General features: G+C 35.7%; 2 protein-coding genes across 5 annotated transcripts in view; one reads left to right on the forward strand and one right to left on the reverse strand.

Annotated features, from left to right (window-relative positions):
* FBXL13 (F-box and leucine rich repeat protein 13) overlaps positions 1-18185 on the reverse strand; it is a 61754-nt gene that overhangs the window by 33143 nt on the left and 10426 nt on the right. Inside the window, 1 exon segment of the mRNA XM_064421532.1 lies at positions 1284-1417. Coding sequence (XP_064277602.1) covers positions 1284-1417 — 134 coding nt within the window.
* Positions 86-15250, forward strand: LRRC17 (leucine rich repeat containing 17). Of its 4 annotated transcripts, none has more exons than XM_064421949.1 (7): positions 86-339; positions 1139-1350; positions 4900-4954; positions 5349-5483; positions 8651-9525; positions 12933-13088; positions 14337-15250. In XM_064421949.1, the coding sequence occupies exons 5-7, from the start codon at positions 8769-8771 to the stop codon at positions 14738-14740; spliced, it is 1317 nt and encodes a 438-aa protein (XP_064278019.1). In that variant the 5' UTR covers positions 86-339; positions 1139-1350; positions 4900-4954; positions 5349-5483; positions 8651-8768; the 3' UTR covers positions 14741-15250. The 4 variants fall into 4 exon arrangements, with proteins under 4 accessions (XP_064278019.1, XP_064278021.1, XP_064278022.1 ...); XM_064421951.1 differs by having other exon boundaries at positions 1226-1350; XM_064421952.1 differs by lacking the exon at positions 4900-4954.

Consider the following 18185-nt stretch of genomic DNA (forward strand, 5'->3'; position numbering starts at 1 on the left):
TTTATCCAACTGTGATGCAATGTGATGTTTTTTTTGGTTTTAACTGTTCACTTAAGTACTTGGTCATAACCATTAAGCACTGTTCCAGAATCCAAAAATGGAGAAAGCTGTGGAATTTCTTTCAGGGCTCTCAAATACACTGGCAAGCAAACCCACTGTCCTCTGGTAGGGAGGATTGTGGTTTTCCCTGTTTGATGATGATCACTTCTCCCTGAGCACTGTTAGATCATGCTTTCTAGAGGCACATCCCTACAGCTCATGATGACACTTCTAAAGAAGCAGGAATGATGCTTTCGGAAAACAGAGCAAATTACTGGCATTTTGAAAAAGTAACTCGAGGTAGGTAGTTCTTAACTTTCTCTAACCTTAGCCCTCATTTCAAATTTCACCCTGTCACTGCACAACAATCTCAGCATGGTTCTCATGAACAAGAAACAGACGCTTGATAAAGAGTAATCAGAACAAGACTGTTGCCCCAGCTTCCTCATCCTTTGTTCTGGAAAGGTTTTGTTAGATGGAAAGTTAAACTGTCCTATTCCTCAGACTCCATCTCTACCATTTCACATGCATTTTGTTATATGGAGAATCTTCTCAATTTATAAAGAAATGACTATGTGACTCTTTACTTAAACATTAGGAGACTTTCATTGTCTTACAATTTGGCATTTCATATTGCTTTTGGAATATGTTTCAAGATACTGTATATATTTGAATGTTTCTAAAATAGTACTGCATTCTAAAACCTTTGTTTTCTTTACAAGTTTAGTAGGATACTAAACTAATCCAAAACATAACTATTTTTGGATTGCAGTTATAAATATGACTTCAATTTATATATAAACCAATGTAAAACTGCATTAACAGTTTACTTTTTAATTAACTTCCTTCCCAGGAAATCAACTGTAAATTTGTATTTTTTTGAGCACAGGGTGGCCTTTTTTTTTTTTTTTTGATATCTTAGTAAAAACTGCATTTTTAAAGCTCCAGATATAAACCCCCAACTAATCATGACATAAAATTAGTCTATTTATGGCTACAAAAAGCAAGCCTTGTTCTCATTATGCAGTAAGTACTAGCTGTTTATAGATCTGACAGTTTGCTGGAAGTGATCCAAACCTATAGTGCTATTATTCCTCAGTAAAACTTAAACAGCTGTAGTCATGTAATTCAAAACCCTGGAAGGCTGCTGCAGTGCTTGCTCAACCTCAGTATACCATGAATGCAGGATGCTGCCAGTCATATAAAGGATCCTCTGCTTCACATTATGAAAGAAAGACGTGAACTACAAACCTGAGTGCAACCTGGAATTTCCAAACAGATGATCTTGTGACAGCCTTTTCAAGAGTCCAGGTATGGTAAACCTTTGTCTGTGAATTTTCTGCAGTGAGCCAGACGCATTTACTGTAAACTGGGGAAGCTTTGCAAAAAAAAACCCACAAAAACCAATAGAGTAATTTGTTACAAGGGCATGATACAGAATCAAAAGTACATGAAATGTCATAGTTAAAAGTTTTCTGAAAATTACTGTAAAGATGTTCAATATGAAATGGAATTATCTACTTGCTGAAGTTTGAAAGCCCATTTCTTCTGCTACAGTTTTTTCTCTGCTCTTGTATTGCACATTAGTGGGGAATAGCACTATCATGCAAGATATTTCACCATATGAAACCAGCAACATTGTAAAATTATCTTAAGCAACTGCAAAAGCATACTTTTTATACTAATTGGAACTTCTTTGTGCATACTTTGCAAGTATGACTTTTCAGTGTAAGTTTGTTGGACTGCTTTTGCAATTGATTTTACAAGCAGTGCCTGCTGGAAATGAAAACCAGATCTCTATCAAAAGATATTAAAAGCAGAAATGTGTAATTCAAACTTCTCAAGTAGTATAATTATTTAGAAGAGTACTATTAAAAGAATCTGAAAAACTGAAAGAGTTACAAAAGTGAGTAATGTACTTTTAGGTTTTGATCAGTGCTTTTGGAAAACATTCCTTTATACTAAACATTAGTTAAGAGAAAGCAAATTGTCTAAGTGCAAAATGTTAACCAACAGCACTCTGTAAAATCAAGAATCTGTACACTGAAATGACTTAAATTTCCAGCTGCAAATTTATATCATACTAAAAACTATTCATATGACTGAATGACATTTCTAACTGGAAAAAATAACAATTACCACAAGCACCACAAATGAAAGCAGAAAATCAAAACCTAGAATTAGACCTTCTGCTCTGGTAGACATTTAGTCGTAGTCATGCAGTTCTGCAAGTCAGCAAAATTAGGCATTTTGAAGAAGATGGGAACTCCCACTGAGGAGCTGACTGCTTAAGGAGTGGCATAATGACTTTTGGAATTGACTTTATGCTTTCAATGTAGAGTGGGAATTGACTTTACTTTTGGAATTGACTTTATGCTTTCAATACATACTGAACACAAATTCAAAGAGGAAGTGTAAAAAGAATGCCCTTGTAAAAAAATACGAAAATATTAAGAAAGTAAACATAAGATTACTTTTCATGGAAAAAACCCCAACAATGTGCCTTAGGATGAGATATTAGAATATAAAGGCATGTGTTATTTGTGGTGCTTTTTTTTTAAATGGAAAAGTTAAATTCATAATAAGTACAAAAGTTAAAGCATCCTTCTTCATAGAAGGCTGAGCTATTTTGCATTTTAGTGTGATATCCCACAGAAATGAGTGGGGACAAATAAAACTTGGAGAAGTATACTTCCAAATATATCTGATAAAACAGACAATAAATTGAGAGACTGGGATAAACACTCTGGTAGCTCTGAGTCTTTTCAATGTATATGTTGCTGCAAGGGTGCATAATTTAAGACACAGGTAAGCCTTTCTTACTGCATTTTGAAGACTGTGATCAAAACCTCACAATAATTTCAAAGAGATACTGATTTCCTTTACTGGTCATATGACCAATTTTTAATGATCTGAGAATTTTAACACGTGCCTTCTTTTTCCATTTTTAAAGTGACATCTTCCTTAAACTCAAGGAGCACAGAGACTACCAAAAATCCTTGTGTTGTGTTACACCTAAATTCTGCAGGAATTCTGTCATACTGGTTTTTCAATTAATTTTGACATTTGCAGTCTCAGGATCATTGTTTTAAAGCAATCTGGCAAACTCACCTTCTGACATTTATTTCTGATGGACAGTGTTCATGTTCACCATATCTGACAGAAGTTTTCAGAGGGAAATTTTAACTGGGTATCTCTGTTGTGCAGTATGGAGGCTAAAATGTTTGTATGGAATAGAATGAGAGAATAAAAAATGACCCCTACACTTCACTAGCTCCTTGTTGCAATAAAGGATGTCTGATACACCACAGCAAACTTCACATGCAGCATTATGAAATGCAATACTGCCACCTCTAAGCACTTTGTGTTAGTTACCATAGTACACAGAACCTGTGCTGAGCTAATGCTTTTAGGATTGCCATGTGAAATGTTCACAAAATCTGCCTGCTATCAAATTCTTCACAAGACAGCAGCTTTTTGTACAGCCCCATAATCTCAGAAACAATGAGTTTTGTTTTTTGTCTAAAAATTATCAATACAAAGAGTGTAATCTTATGGTTTTAAATCAGAAACAAAATGTGTGACTGGAAAATTTCATATTACAAGGTACAAGATAACTGCAAAAGGTCTTTTGTCAGTGGAGAGTTTTTATTTGCTATTTACACTTCAAAAAAATTATGTTCCAAACTTCAGCATAAATATATGGAAATCTAAAAAGACAAAATATCAGCCAACATGGAAAAAACACAGATTATAATAAAAGTAATACTGATAAGATGAGTGGTAGAATTGGAGACACTAATGCAAAACTTTGCCAAAACAAATGTTAGTTATGTGAGTATATGGCATTTCAGACTAAGAAAAACAAAAGTTTAAATGTATTATGCAAACGCCAAAGAAAAACATGTTTCTGAACCTCATGGGGGTGTTGTTGAAAGACATACATTTGTTTTCCTCACAGCAAAGAGGAACAGTGTACAGCTATTTTTCAAATCCGTATACATCTTTGTGATGACTGCTCTTGTGAACAGCTCACCTCATTTCTTCCATGGCAGCTTTTAATCCAGCAATTCTACCTGCCAGGCAGACCTTGAGTCTCTAGGGATACCTCTGAAACAGGAAAGGCAGACTATTTAATGACTGTTAATTCCTCTGCCTTCAGCTCACTGAACTTCCAAATATCAGATTGGAATAACTCTTTCTTTTGCAGTTGTCACACAAGGCCTTGGCTCACACAGTGCACCTACCCACAATCCTCTCTTGAGGATCAATTTTTAACAACATATCTGACTTCCAAACTTCTTACATCATCATGAGGAACTGGACATGCACATGAAATTTCTGGATATAATTTTCTTTTAAAAGTTGTGTGAAACTATGCAATACATAAGAGAATCTAGCATATATTTTTAGATATACTAAAAAGATAAAAGAACTGCTATATAAATTAAATCTGTGGGGCACTTGTTTCATTTTGTATAGCAGAGAGAATCCTACAAATAACTCAAAAAAGAGTATTTTTATTACACATGCCTCTAAATTTTCTGTAAGATTAAAACAAACACAGTTTCATATTTATTTTTAATTACCTTGTCAATAGTCTTAGAGTTCAATAAGTACTATGTCTATACAACAGATTGAAATAGACTTAAACTGGCTGAATAATAAAAAAATACCCAGAAGTATATTATAATTATATTTGTATGTATGTGTAAGGGAAAAAAATCTGAGTATCTTTAAATCATCATAATAATTTCTGTACATCTCAGCCATTTTCTTTGGAAACCTCAAAGTAGAATACTCGAGACATGTGATGCTACTGTTCCTAACTTGAAGTATGGTCATTTTATCATTTTAAAGGATACCTACACTCTGCAGACCTACAGAGCACAAGAGACTTATCACATGATTGAAGGTGAGCACATGTTAACACATTTTGCTAAACCCAGATTCCTAAATGGTATCTAAAACCATTGGTGAATTTTCTCCATGAACTCTGGTATATTTCTCTAACCAGTAATATAATGTAATAGAATATAATTTACACAATGTTTCCTGTTTAGTTCTACTTTCTAGGTGGAACATTAAACTTGAGTAATTATAAGGCTTCCATATTTTCTTGGCCTGCAGAACAGGTACTACTCATATTGTTCCATTCTTATATAAAGGGAACAAATCTCCTAGTATGATAAATGTTTCACAATAAATGTCAATTTAACGCAAAGGCAAAAATGAGTACTTGTAAATGAAAATGTAATAGTTGAGCCTGTGTCTTTTTCCATGTTGTGATCACCTTTTCCCTATTTCAGTTATCAGGCAAAAGGACCATCCAGATAACTGGAAATTCAATACCAGCCAATCCTAAAGAGGAAAGTTTGAAAGTGCTTTTGAAATTTATCTCTGCAACAAAGGATTTGAGAGAGGAGATATATCAGTAAAAACAGGTATGTAGATGGAAGATAACCACAACCTCGAAAGGAGTGAAGGCAGAGGGAGTGGTTAGAAAGCTGGGGAAATAGTGATGAGGAAAATCTCTGAAACCTTCCATGCAAAAGCAGCACAAAGGCGTCTATTTAAGTGTCTGAACACAAACACTTGTAGCTTGGGAATCAACCAGCAGGGACTGAAGTCCATGCACAGGTACAGAGCTGTGATTTCACTGGGACTCCAGAGGTTCAGAGAGATAGCACATGCAACTGAAGGGGTGCAATGAAAAGTTCCAGAATATTTAGGAATGACAGCCCAGAAAGCTGCACTCTATGCAAATTCAAGCCCAAGCTTTGCATTGAAATGGGTGACAAGTAAACTATGAACTTATTTGTAGTGATTAGAAGTCAGAACTATGAGCATTATATTGGGGTAGGGATCTGCTGCAGACTGCTTGATCTGCTTGATCAAGATGAGATGGTGGATGAAACCCTTGGGCAGCTGAAGGAAGCTTTACTCTTGCCTATCCTGGATACTCATGAGAGACTTTAGCCACTGCTATATGCTGCCAGAAAATATGGCTGGGCATGAACAATCCAGGACACTTCTAGAGTATGCTGAAAATAATCTCTTGATCCAGCTGGCTGACAAGTGGTCTAGGGAATGTGTTCTTCCACAGGTGAAGGAATGCAAGCTTGAATGAATGTCAGCTTGAATGAAGTTGAATGGCTTTGCTTACTGCAGCCACAGAAACGAGAAAATGGGAAGTTCAAAATCCAAATAGAAGAAAATTGGACAAACTGTAGAAGAAAAAACCCTGAACTTGTTAGCAGATTTTTGCTAGTTTAGGGATCTGTTTAACAGGACCTCACAGTAGACAGCCCTGGAGGGCAAAGGAGCCCAGGAGAACGGGTTAATCTTCAAGGACAAGCTACTCCATTACTTTTTAGCCTCGGTTTTTACAGCTAAGGCCTGTCTGAAGGCTTCCCAGGTGCCTGGCTGGAGCCTGTGAGCAGAGTCTGTGAGAGTGAAGCAATATCCATCGTAGGAAGAAGCTAATGTCAGGGAGCACCTGAGGAAATGGGATGAGACAGGGTGCATCCAAGAGGAAGAAAGCTGTCTCTTGTCATTGAGAGGCCTCGCTCATTTTTGAAAGGTCATGACAGTCAGAGGAGATTCCTAATGACTGGAAGATAGGAAATGTCACTTCCATTTTCAGGAAATGGAAGAAGGTCCAAGAATCTACAGGCTAGTCAGATCCATTTGAGTCCCTGGGAAGGTTATGTAGCAAATCCTCCATGAAGTCCTGTCCAAGCACACGAAGGATGAAAAAGTGACAGTGAAAAGCCAGCATGAGTCTATCAAGGGCAAAGCATTCCTCACTAATTTGATTGTTTTCTATTATGAAATTACTAGTTCTATTGATAAGGGGAGAAAAGCAGCCCTTGCATCACTAACTTGACTATTCTAAACCATATTTGTTTGAAATTCTTAAGTTGTATTTTACCTATGGTAATTTTCAAAAGCTTGTGTATAAATACTGGTGTTTCTGGGCTAGATCACTGGATATACACTTCACTAAAAAGTGACTACAAATGATAATTATTTATTGATTTATTTTATAAATTTTTATTCTATTTATTTATTTTTATTTATTTATTTTTAAATATCTACTTAACACTAGAAATATCCTATAAATACATTAATACATTAAGAAAAGTAATTTCTGAACAAAATATTAATGTTATTCTTAGACTGATTTATTATAAGAAAAATTTGCTTATAACATTGCCTATTCTAAAAAATGATTAATTAAAGCAAAGTCAAACATTGTTTTTCCATCAAGGAAGAGCAATGAAAAAACATTAGAGAAAATTAATGGAAGCAAGATAAAATTAAAAATGTTAAGCTGAGAAAAAAATGGACAAATACACAATGGTGATTGCATTCTTAGACACCTTTCAAATTAAAGCTCTTAAAAATATCAAGAAATTTAGTTCGACATTTTTAAAGCCCAAGTGGCTGCTGAAGGAATAAAGGAAGTTGTAAACAATACAGGATTAAAACATATTGTTGTTGACAACTCCAAGCTTATAATAATAACAAAACACTTCTCCCAGACTGGTGAAGTTTTAAAGCCTGTTTGTCGAAATTAATTGAGACTGAATATATAATTTTGCCCTGGTAGTGTAGAAAACCAGTGAGAACTTCACAGATTATCTCTGAATCCTACTAAACTCCACTTTCAACGTAGTCAAGAACACAAGTCTCTACTTTTTGTCAGGAAGATTTGTAACCCAAATAGCCACAGCAATTGAAAAAAAATCTTTCATCTTGGTATAAATTAGAGTTTGTAGAAAGAGTTTGCAATTCTTATATTTAATCCCTGGCATTCACAGATATTTAAGTCTTGCAAAATTTTTAATTCACCTATAACACCCAAAATGAAACAACAAACTCCAAACCCAAAAAAACCCCAAAGAAACCAAACAACCAAAAAAAACCCCAAAAAACCAACAAACCCAAGCAAGACAAAAACCTATCATATCAATGGTGAACAGTTCAAATCCTCAGTGTATGACATAAATGTAAGAATTCCTCATACAGGTTCAATCTATCTGGGCCAATAACCTATACCATGGTCACAGCAGATCACACAGTGTGCTTTCACTGTGACAAAAGCACAAAACCCCAAAAATTGGGGTAAACAATCCTAAGAAAATGACTTGAAAACAAGCCTACCCTTGAGCACAACCTAAAACTGGCAGCCTGATGGGCACTGGATGGCTTTCCCTGGTCTGGCTCTGTACATGTTCCAGTTGTTCAGCACTCAGGAAGTCGGAAGAGACCAGCTTCAAACTCCTCGTTTGAGCTCATCTTCCAAGATTAACTCAAATACAAAATGGTCCACCCTGATGCTGTTTTCCTGAACGCATGAGAATCTCCTAACAAAGCTCAGTGAGAAATTGGTCCATATAGTTTCCCATGCTTAATCATAATGAAAAACAGTAGATCAGAGTCAGTAAAAACTAACAAACAAAAAGAGACAGGACATTAAATCTTCAAAGTATTTGTGAAGTTCCAAGTGGTGTGATGACTGAGTACTTGACTGCATATTATATACAGTCCTCAATGGAAATGCCCATTCCATCTGTTCTAATGTTTTACTTTTGTTCCAACACAGGGATCCCACATACCCCAGCTGTGCCTCCCCAGATCTGTACGACACTGATTCGGAATATCAAAATATTTCAAGTGTTCCAGCTGTCACAGAAAAGAACTGGGGCCAGCTGAATGACAGGATGCAAGTGGTTACTATTATATTACTACTTCTTCTCTGTAATGCATGTGACTGTAGGAGGACAAGGAATAGGAGTTTGAGAAACAATGAAAGGGAAAACATCTTAAGGAGAGCATCTAGCACTGTTAAGCGCAAGGCCCGAGACCTAACATGTGATATTTACACTTATCTTCATGAGAAATACTTAGACTGTCAGGAAAGAAAGTTGGTTTTTGTGGCACCTGATTGGCCAGAGGATATAAAACACATGCTGCTAGCAAGAAACAGAATTCGTAAACTAAAGAATAATATGTTTTCTAAGTATAAAGTGCTGAAAAGTCTGGATTTACAACAGAATGACATATCAAAAATTGAGAGCGAGGCTTTTTATGGTTTGGATAAACTTACCACACTCTTACTTCAGCATAACCAAATTAAGATTTTATCTGAGGAGATTTTTATTTATACACCCAGTCTAAACTACCTACGTCTCTATGACAATCCCTGGCATTGCAGCTGTGAACTAGAAACTCTTGTTACAATGCTACAGGTTCCAACAAACAGGAATTTGGGAAATTATGCCAAATGTGTGCACCCAATAGAACTGAAAAATCAGAAGTTAAAGCAGGTAAAAGCAGATCAGCTATGTAGTGAAGAGGACAGGCAGGATCCCAAAAACATAAAACGGGAGAAGCCTGAACCTGCCAAACCAGAATTTGATTCCTCTTTGTGCCACATGTATGTATTTCCTGTGACAACACTGAACTGCAGAAGAAAAGGTTTGTATCTGTCATTATAACTGAATGAAAGATTTTAATATTCTATTTATTTAATCCTTTCTACATTTATTCACACATTATTTACTGCAAATGAACTTAGTATAGTACTCGCTTTACTTAAATTGTTTATTGTTTTTCTCTTGTAACTATCAGCAATAAGTAGGAATTCTTCCTGCATTTTCCCTCTGCTCTGCAGCCCAAATTCCACAGATATTCCTTAGTGCTGTAATGTATCTAACAGAAATCAACAGGAATAAAACTAAGCATATTACTTAAGTTACTAGTCTGATTGTACAATTATAAACATACTAATCAGTCAAATTACAGCTCTGCTGAAACTGTTGAACTGATACAGACAAGCAGAGTGTCTTTTCTTCCTTCCATTGTACAAACACAAAGATAGCAATAACAGAAGTGACCTGTGAAGCAGAACTGGAGCAGCCAGCTGTGTTTTCAATGCCCAGAGGAACTTGATTGCAAAGGAAAGGCTTTGCATCCTCACATTTGCTCCACAAGACTTCTTCTGCTAAGGGAAAAAAATTGTATGTTTTTGTTCATAAAGAAATACCTCCTCTGTGTTCTTCTTCCCAGCACCCAGCAAACAATTCAAAGTTGAAGGGACTTCAAGAAATGTTTTACAGACACTTGGATCCATTCCATCTCTAAATCTTTCTCAGGCCCCTAAGAGCCACAGTTAAGCCCTAAGGGTAAACCAGATGGGGTACATATCAACATGAAAATGCACATTTATTTGTCCTTTATATTTCCCATATTTTATCCCATGACAAAACAAAGCAAACAAAAAAACAATTCAGAGGAGAATAATTCTTTAACATAACAATTCTGAAAAAAGAATCATTGCTTGAAGCAGCCAACATTGTGAGACCTTTTTCCCAATTTTAGCAGAGCTCAGCCTGAATGTTTTATTCAGCTGAACTTCTATCTGCTTTAAGAGTGACTTGATTTTATGTAAAATCCTTACTCTTGCACCTTTATGCCAGAGAAAAGCTCAGAATTTAGCATAAGAAGATAATATCTAAATAGCAAGGATTCATGATTTCAGTATTTGATTACATTTTATCTACTATATATGTAGAATACATACAGATGTCTGTATATTGCCATAAAAATGGTCTGTATTCTTTACTTTTTTTCACCCTGCAAATTCTTTTCTTGTCCCTCTGGCTCAATTTTCTCTTTCTTTTACCATGCAGCCACTACATCTTTTAATTAATGATTTATGCTGCTTTTATAATTATTTCATATTCACCTATCTTACCTTTCCTTTTAGATAAGATTGTAATTATTAGATTATAGGTTATGATCTTAATTATCCTTCATAGATCTTAATTATATCACTCTTACTATTCAGCAAGGTGTTATTGAACAAAGCCCAGGCATAAATAATAATCCTAATATAAGCAAAGACTGACTTTAGAGCTCTCCCCTCTTAGTGGTCTCAAAGAGATGAGCTGAATACACAAATATAACCAAAAAACTTCTGGGGAAAAAAATTTTACTTTTTTCCCTAAGTTCATAGAAACATTCAATGTGATCTGGTCTTCATGGGAGTTTCAAAGAGGTTTACGGTATTTGAAAACATGGTTTATTGCCTTTAATATTAATAATGGAGGAATAAAGTTATTTCAAACTCTACCCAAGAGTATTAAAAGGTACAGGGACTCCCTCCTTCAGGTCAAGAACTGAGTATGTCAATCCAGAACTTCCTGCATGCCTAGCATGGACACACTTTGTATGTTTCAATACTTTTTTGGAAGTACTAGATCTACTGTGCATATGTTTGACAGCTGGATGCAGATATCCCATGGATATTTGGTATTTCTAAACATATGGCAATCTTTGATTAAAGCATTGTACTTACTGTCTTTGTAGATGAATATTGTACAGCAGATGCACAATTTCACTGGAATTTTCATCAGAAAATCCAGGAAAAACACAAACATTTCTCTAAATCTATATGGACAAGAATTCAGAATAGAAAAAAATAGTGCATCAGTTGCCAAACCAGTAAGATGACATGAAAATCTGCAATCCATTATTCCTTTACAATGGAAGGAATGGAATGACAAGCAGTCACTCTGCCACTACTGAGTATGTCTAAAGAGGTATGACAACAGGTCAGGAGCTTTCAGTTTATGTCAGAAAGCTCATGAAAGAAACATCTTAAAAATACATTTATCCATGTGTATGTTCTCTCTTTTTTTTAAATAATTTGCTTATATCTCATCAGACCCGTGATATGCCAGATCTTGTGATACTCCAGAATGAAATACTCTATGCCCTTGATTCTGTTTGGCAAAAAAATATGGAAGCAAAAGCAAAAAGCAATTTGTCTGCATTTCTACAAAGAACTTGTATTTTCAAGGACAGTTGAAAAACAAATCTGCTTTCTAGTACTGCTAAACTCTCCAAGCCTCTAAATTCAAGCATTATTTGCATTCATTTGGTGATAAATAGGCCCTGAAACTTTGACATCTGCAGAAGCAGGAAGCAATCTAACCACAGCAGGCTGGAGTAGTTATAATATTTATGTATTTATAATACCAAATCTCTGCTCATACTCAGATATAAGGCAGGAAGACTCTGGTATGTTGCTTTAGTCTCAAAAATACCTGATTCATTAGATATCTTCAGAACTTCAGAAGTGCAGTGACCACACAGAGTCCAGAAACTACTTGCATGCATTTAAAGATGGTCAAACAAGAGACACTGCTCATTTTCTTGTAATGACAGCGCAGGATTAGAACACTCATTGAGCAAATATAATAATCCTGGAGATTAGGTTTGTTAACATTACCCTGAGAGGGTTCAAACCACAGTCTGCACTTCTCAAGCATGGGCCCTTACTACTGGAGTAGGAGCTGCTCTTTCTGGAGTTCTTTGCGTGGAACACTGTAAGGATATGGACACTGATGATTGAGAGGTCCTCGGCTACTTTGGAAACTCCAGTTACAGAAGTAGAAGAGAGAAGCAGACTAAATGCCACTCTGCTGCCTTAGTGGTGTTTTATATAGTTACTCTGGTTTCTTTTCTTTAAGCAATCAAGCCCTTCACACACATTTTTTACATGAGTATAGTATCTTTACTACTTACCCTATACCTATGTGAATGGTCTAGTTCTACTAAAATAAAAATACAAACCACTGAGGTTTTACTATAAGCACTAATGAAAAGAACAATTTTCACATCAAGTGTAAAGGTGCAAGTAAGGAAAGGATGTAATTCAGAAGTTGAAAAAACATGCTGGCATTAGAAGAGGGGATAAAAGGGAAAGAAAACAAGAAAAATGTTAGACTGACAACACTCTGTCTGGCAGGCAACTGTAATACCTAGGCAGTATGAATAATCTAAAGCTGATACAAGTTATGTCTTTTTCATTTTTTAAGATTTAAAGAAAGTTCCAGGTAACATACCTCCAGATATAGCTAAACTTGATTTGTCCAACAACAAAATTCAACAGTTACGAGCCAAGGAGTTTGAAGATGTCAGTGAACTGAAGATATTAAATCTAAACAGTAATGGAATAGCATACATTGATCCTGGTAAGAATAATTTTACATACTCGTTTAAAATTATTTCTCTTTTCTTAAATACTGTCTCTATCAGATATAAACTGGGGGGGGTGGAGGCGAAGGATTTAAAAATCTAGAAGCTGGTGCAGATTTTACCTTTTGTACCTTTCAATTCATAGAGTAAAGGTTTGCACTGAAACATATTCATCATGAAAATCAATAGAGAAAGACGCATTTCAGTTGCCCTTTTGTAATACTAAACTAACCAAGTGAAAAAGGTAATTCTGGAACCTGAAGGCTAACAGTTTTCCAAAATGCTAAGCAGTTCAATGATTTTTAAAATATCTTTGCTACATCTAAGGAAACATTACATATAAGGAGGCTACTTTTCAATTATGTCATACAATAAAATAACAGACAAACCTAAAGGAATTAAACGCTTTTTGGTTAAAAATCACTACATGGAATTGCTTTTAAGTTATATTTTATTAGAACTCAAGTGCCCTTATAGGCAATTTGCTTACAGCTTATGTTCATTTGGATTTAATTACGATAGCAGAGATAAACTGAGTGAAAGAGAAAGAAAATGTATCAAGCAAAAAGGGCCTTATCTAGTACCACACTGGCAATTAAACAGCACCAGAAAGAGTTACTGTCAGTAAAGTGGTACTTCTGAGGTTTAACATGACATAGTTGATTTATTTAAATTAAGACTTCTGCTATTAAATGAAACAGTATCCCTGCAAAAAGTATGAACTGCTCTCTGAAATGTAACTCAGAAGCATTATTATGAAGCTCCATGTTTACTCCATTCCAAATCTTAAAACATTAATTTGAAGGTTGTACACATGCACACAAACACCTATATACACACAAAACTCTGACCCTGCACATTGTCTAATAATAAGTTTCCATATTTGTACTTCTGTATCATGACAATAACAATAGCATTCAATCAGCAAATCAGCAATTCATCCACCTCCACTGTCTCTATTCTACACTCAGGCAGACTCATGAAGTGTTTTATAGCTTTACCAGCAGTGCAACACCTAATATTTCCCACTTCTGAAGGCACGTGCCATATTTTAAAATTCAGTGTTTGAGAAATCCTTTTATAGCCTTTAGCCAAAAAAAGAAAAACCCAAAAAACCAGTATCTGTAAAGTTATAAAAATGGTTTTCCTCTTCTAGATATGCATATTTTTCCTGTCACAGATACTAATGCTTTTTTCCTAAGTTAACTTTATGAGGTACCAATAACCATTTTTCTACTGATTAGCTGCTTTTGCAGGCCTCAGTAACTTAGAGGAGCTGGATCTATCAAACAACAGCTTGCAGAATTTGGAATATGGAGTACTGGAAGATCTTTACTTTCTGAAAATACTATGGCTGAGAGAAAATCCTTGGAGATGTGATTACAACATACATTATCTTTTCTACTGGCTGAAGCATCATTACAATGTTCACTACAATGGCCTAGAATGCAAAATGCCTGAGGAATACAAAGGATGGTCTGTTGGAAAATATGTTCGAAGTTATTATGAGGAATGCCCAAAAGACAAGCTTCCTGTTTATCCAGAAACTTTTGATCTGGACAAAGATGATGAGGAATGGGAACGACACAAAGAGCAAACAGTTCAGACAGTAAAGAAGCATGGTGTAATTGTCACCGTGATAGGCTAATAAGGGGACTCTTTCCCTTTAAATATCTGATACTTTGAGAAGGAAAAACATGCTGTTTACATCTGTTCTAATAATTCTGTTGGTTTGTAGGACTATCTGCCTACAAAGATGTCTGTATATTGCCAATAATAACTACAGAATGACATTAGTTCGACAGCATCCTTCATCTAGTAATTGTTTTTGACAATTTGTTCTGGACACTCTTGTGAAATATTTTGGCAAATGTTTGAAACTATGCAGTAAAAATCGATAGACACAAATGTACATAATATGGTGGGGAGAAGCTGTCTTTATGTGAACACAGTTATGTGTTCACACTGAAATAGCTGCAGGATTGTGACCAAGACCCACTTTTCTTGAATGTATTGACAGTTCTTTGTATCTATCAGTTTCCTGAAATATTCCCAGAAAATGTTTCTAAGATTTTTATATCGACTTCATGTTGTTTTATTGTAGACCAAAAAACCAAACTTAAGACTAACCTAAAATACAATTCCAGAAAAAGAGGAATGGCAGTTGTTATGCTAAGTAGGATTCAAACACAGAAGGTGGGTTTCACTTGCTGATTTACCAGTATTCCTCCTCAGTCTTGAATGAATAACTCAGCCTCTGCCTCTTCCATACCTAAGGTGCCTTGAAATGATAAGTAGCCAAGACATGGTTGGTTCCCAAGATCCAGCTCCACATGCTCATAATTGCCTTGTTTGGTTTTTGAGGCAAGCAGAGCTGAAATCTTTCTAGGAAGAATTTTAGGTTGTTGTTCTTTCAATTTGACACAGATTACACGCCATCACTTCTAGGTGAAGAAGATCACATGAAGGATGCTGTGGTCTGCATCCAGCACCTCAGTGCCCACCCAAACTTAAGGTAAGTGTGCTTTTGAAAGCTCAGAAGTGTGAGACATTCTCTAAGTTCACACTTCTCTCAGATCATTTGTAAGATGTACGTTACAGCACCTCCTTGTCAAACAACTATCTATGTGAATACGCATTGATTAAAACCTGTGACCATTCTAACACTACAGTAACAGGGCAGTAAAAATGCCTCAGCTAAATGGATGAAATCTCTAAAGATAAAATTCCTTGCTACATAATATACTAAGAAATGTGTACGTGCAGAGTAGAAATTCAGGGCAAAAATTTAAATTTCTCTTGACTATCATGGAAGAAGTTCTGGGAGACTCCATGGAGAAACTCTCCTCCTTTAAAGATCTGGAGACAATTATGGTGTTTGTGCATTCCTCTGGTGCTTTAGCCACGAGTCCCAAAGGCAGCTTATTTTGTTCTACAAGGCAAAGCATTCAGTGCTTTAGTGCTAACATGAAATAAAACAACAACATAAAGGAAAAAATCAGGAGATGTTAAGGGTGGTAGGAATGCCAAAGAATCTCAAAGCAAACACAACCCATTATTATTTGCATTCCTTTATGTCCTTCATTATTCAGATATTAATATATTTAATGGTGCTTTGCTGACAAAGTGGGTAATTTAGGCATTTCTTCCACAATATTCTTCAAAATCTTTATAGCAAAAACACAACAGTATCTGACTCATCCCTGTTCCTGGAAATATCTTAAGCATTATCTTCACTGTTAAAGGTTAATCCTGATAAGACAGAACAGAGAGGAAAATCCCATTTGCCAGTAACGTTCACTAAATAGGGCATATTCTGGAAACTTAAAAGTGCTGAAAGTGTAAAAAAAAAAAAAGTCTGCCACAAATAGTAGCAAGTATTAAGTAATGTTGTCCTCCTCCTCTCAAATTCGGGGGAATTATCTCAATACAGAACCACTGGGTATGATTGAAAAGGACAGGCAATGAAACCACAACAGAACATCTGTTATTGGCAGCACAGCCAATAGTGAAAATCTGAGTAGGAAAATATGCAGTTATAGACCATGTTCCATTAATTTCTGCAAAGAGTCAGTGCTGGGAAAAAAATACTAGCTTAAGGCAGGGTAAGTCTGGGTAGAAAAGACAATCCTGAAGAACAATTTAAGACAAAAGAAAAATATAAGGCAAAATCTGTGTGAGATGTCTTTAATCTCTCAGGTCAGCAAAAAATACCCGTTGAAAAAGCAGTGGGATAAGACTGAGGACCACATGCAGTGGTCTAATTGCTCTTGTTCAAAGGCCCTGGGGACTCCAAAAGAGACACTCCCACTGAGGATGTGGCAGAACAGACAACAATAATTGCAGAAATTGCAACTACAAACAATAGAAATAGGAGCAAGGGGCAAGGATAATATAGGTTAGTGTGCTCTCCTGACAGTGACCCATATTCTTTGAGAAAAGACTGTATGAACAGAAAAAGCATACAGGAGTTATGAAGGTAGTGCAGAAGGAGGCAGCAGAAGAAAAATAATAGAATAATATATCTGAAAAAAAAATACAATAATATATCTGAAAAACATACATATTGGGGAATTACTAACAATTGATAAAAACTTCAGCATTACAGGGTTAATTGCTATTTCTCTGAGCTTCTCAAAAATGTACTGTAAAGCACAACCTCCATCAAACACCACAGCCACAAAACACAATTTATTGTTGACATCTCTGGTTTTGTACTGTTTAATCAAAAAGGTCCCAGAAGAGTTTCCATGTCTAAAAGAAAATCATGGGCCTTGTTCTTCTTTTATAAGCTCTTTAGGTCTCTTCTTCTTTCAGTAACTTCTCTCTTGATTTCTCTTTTTTCTCTGTCCATTGCCAGGAAATAATTGCATGATACAATTGCATGAAGACATTTACCTTGTCTTCCTGACATGCAGTGCATGTCCTAGGAGTGCTGCCTTAAAGGATGAACTACAGTGCTGTACAGAGGCAGTGGCCCTCTCTCTATACAGCCACATGAAACACAGAAAAGACCATTTTGTGCCATGTTTTCCATGACAGTATACAGGAAAAATGGCTATGTGTGTCAATACTGGAAATAAAACACTTCAAAAGCTTCTGAGGAAATTTTAGCTCCTGCACTATGAATATTAATGGCAGCATTTAAAGGCAGTTCCCAGTCACACATGGAAGACAAATGATTCTCCATGATCAATGAGTAGGTGGAGGAATACCACAAACAGCTGAGCCGCAATCCATGCATCTCACACACTCATATTCCCTGGCACAGTAACACACTGATTTGCCAAAGACAGTCTGAGCTGGAATCATATTAACATTCACATGCAGATATTAGACAAAGACTACTATTTAATGAATGCACCGCAGGCCAAAGCAAAGAGTACACAAACCAAATTTTTTTAAATTGCAGATAATTAATTTATCAAGAAAATCCCACAAACATGTTTAGTCAGATGAACAGACCTAACCCACAGTTAAAATAAATGCTTTTTTAACATTAACAATAAAGGCATGTTGCCAAAATCTGTGTAATCTTGGATTTATTTGGAAAGATGAGGTCAGAGCTGTAGCTCGGATAATTTCAAATGGAA

Source organism: Passer domesticus, chromosome 5 (assembly GCF_036417665.1).
Source record: "Passer domesticus isolate bPasDom1 chromosome 5, bPasDom1.hap1, whole genome shotgun sequence".
Classification (NCBI taxonomy): Eukaryota; Metazoa; Chordata; class Aves; order Passeriformes; family Passeridae; genus Passer; species Passer domesticus.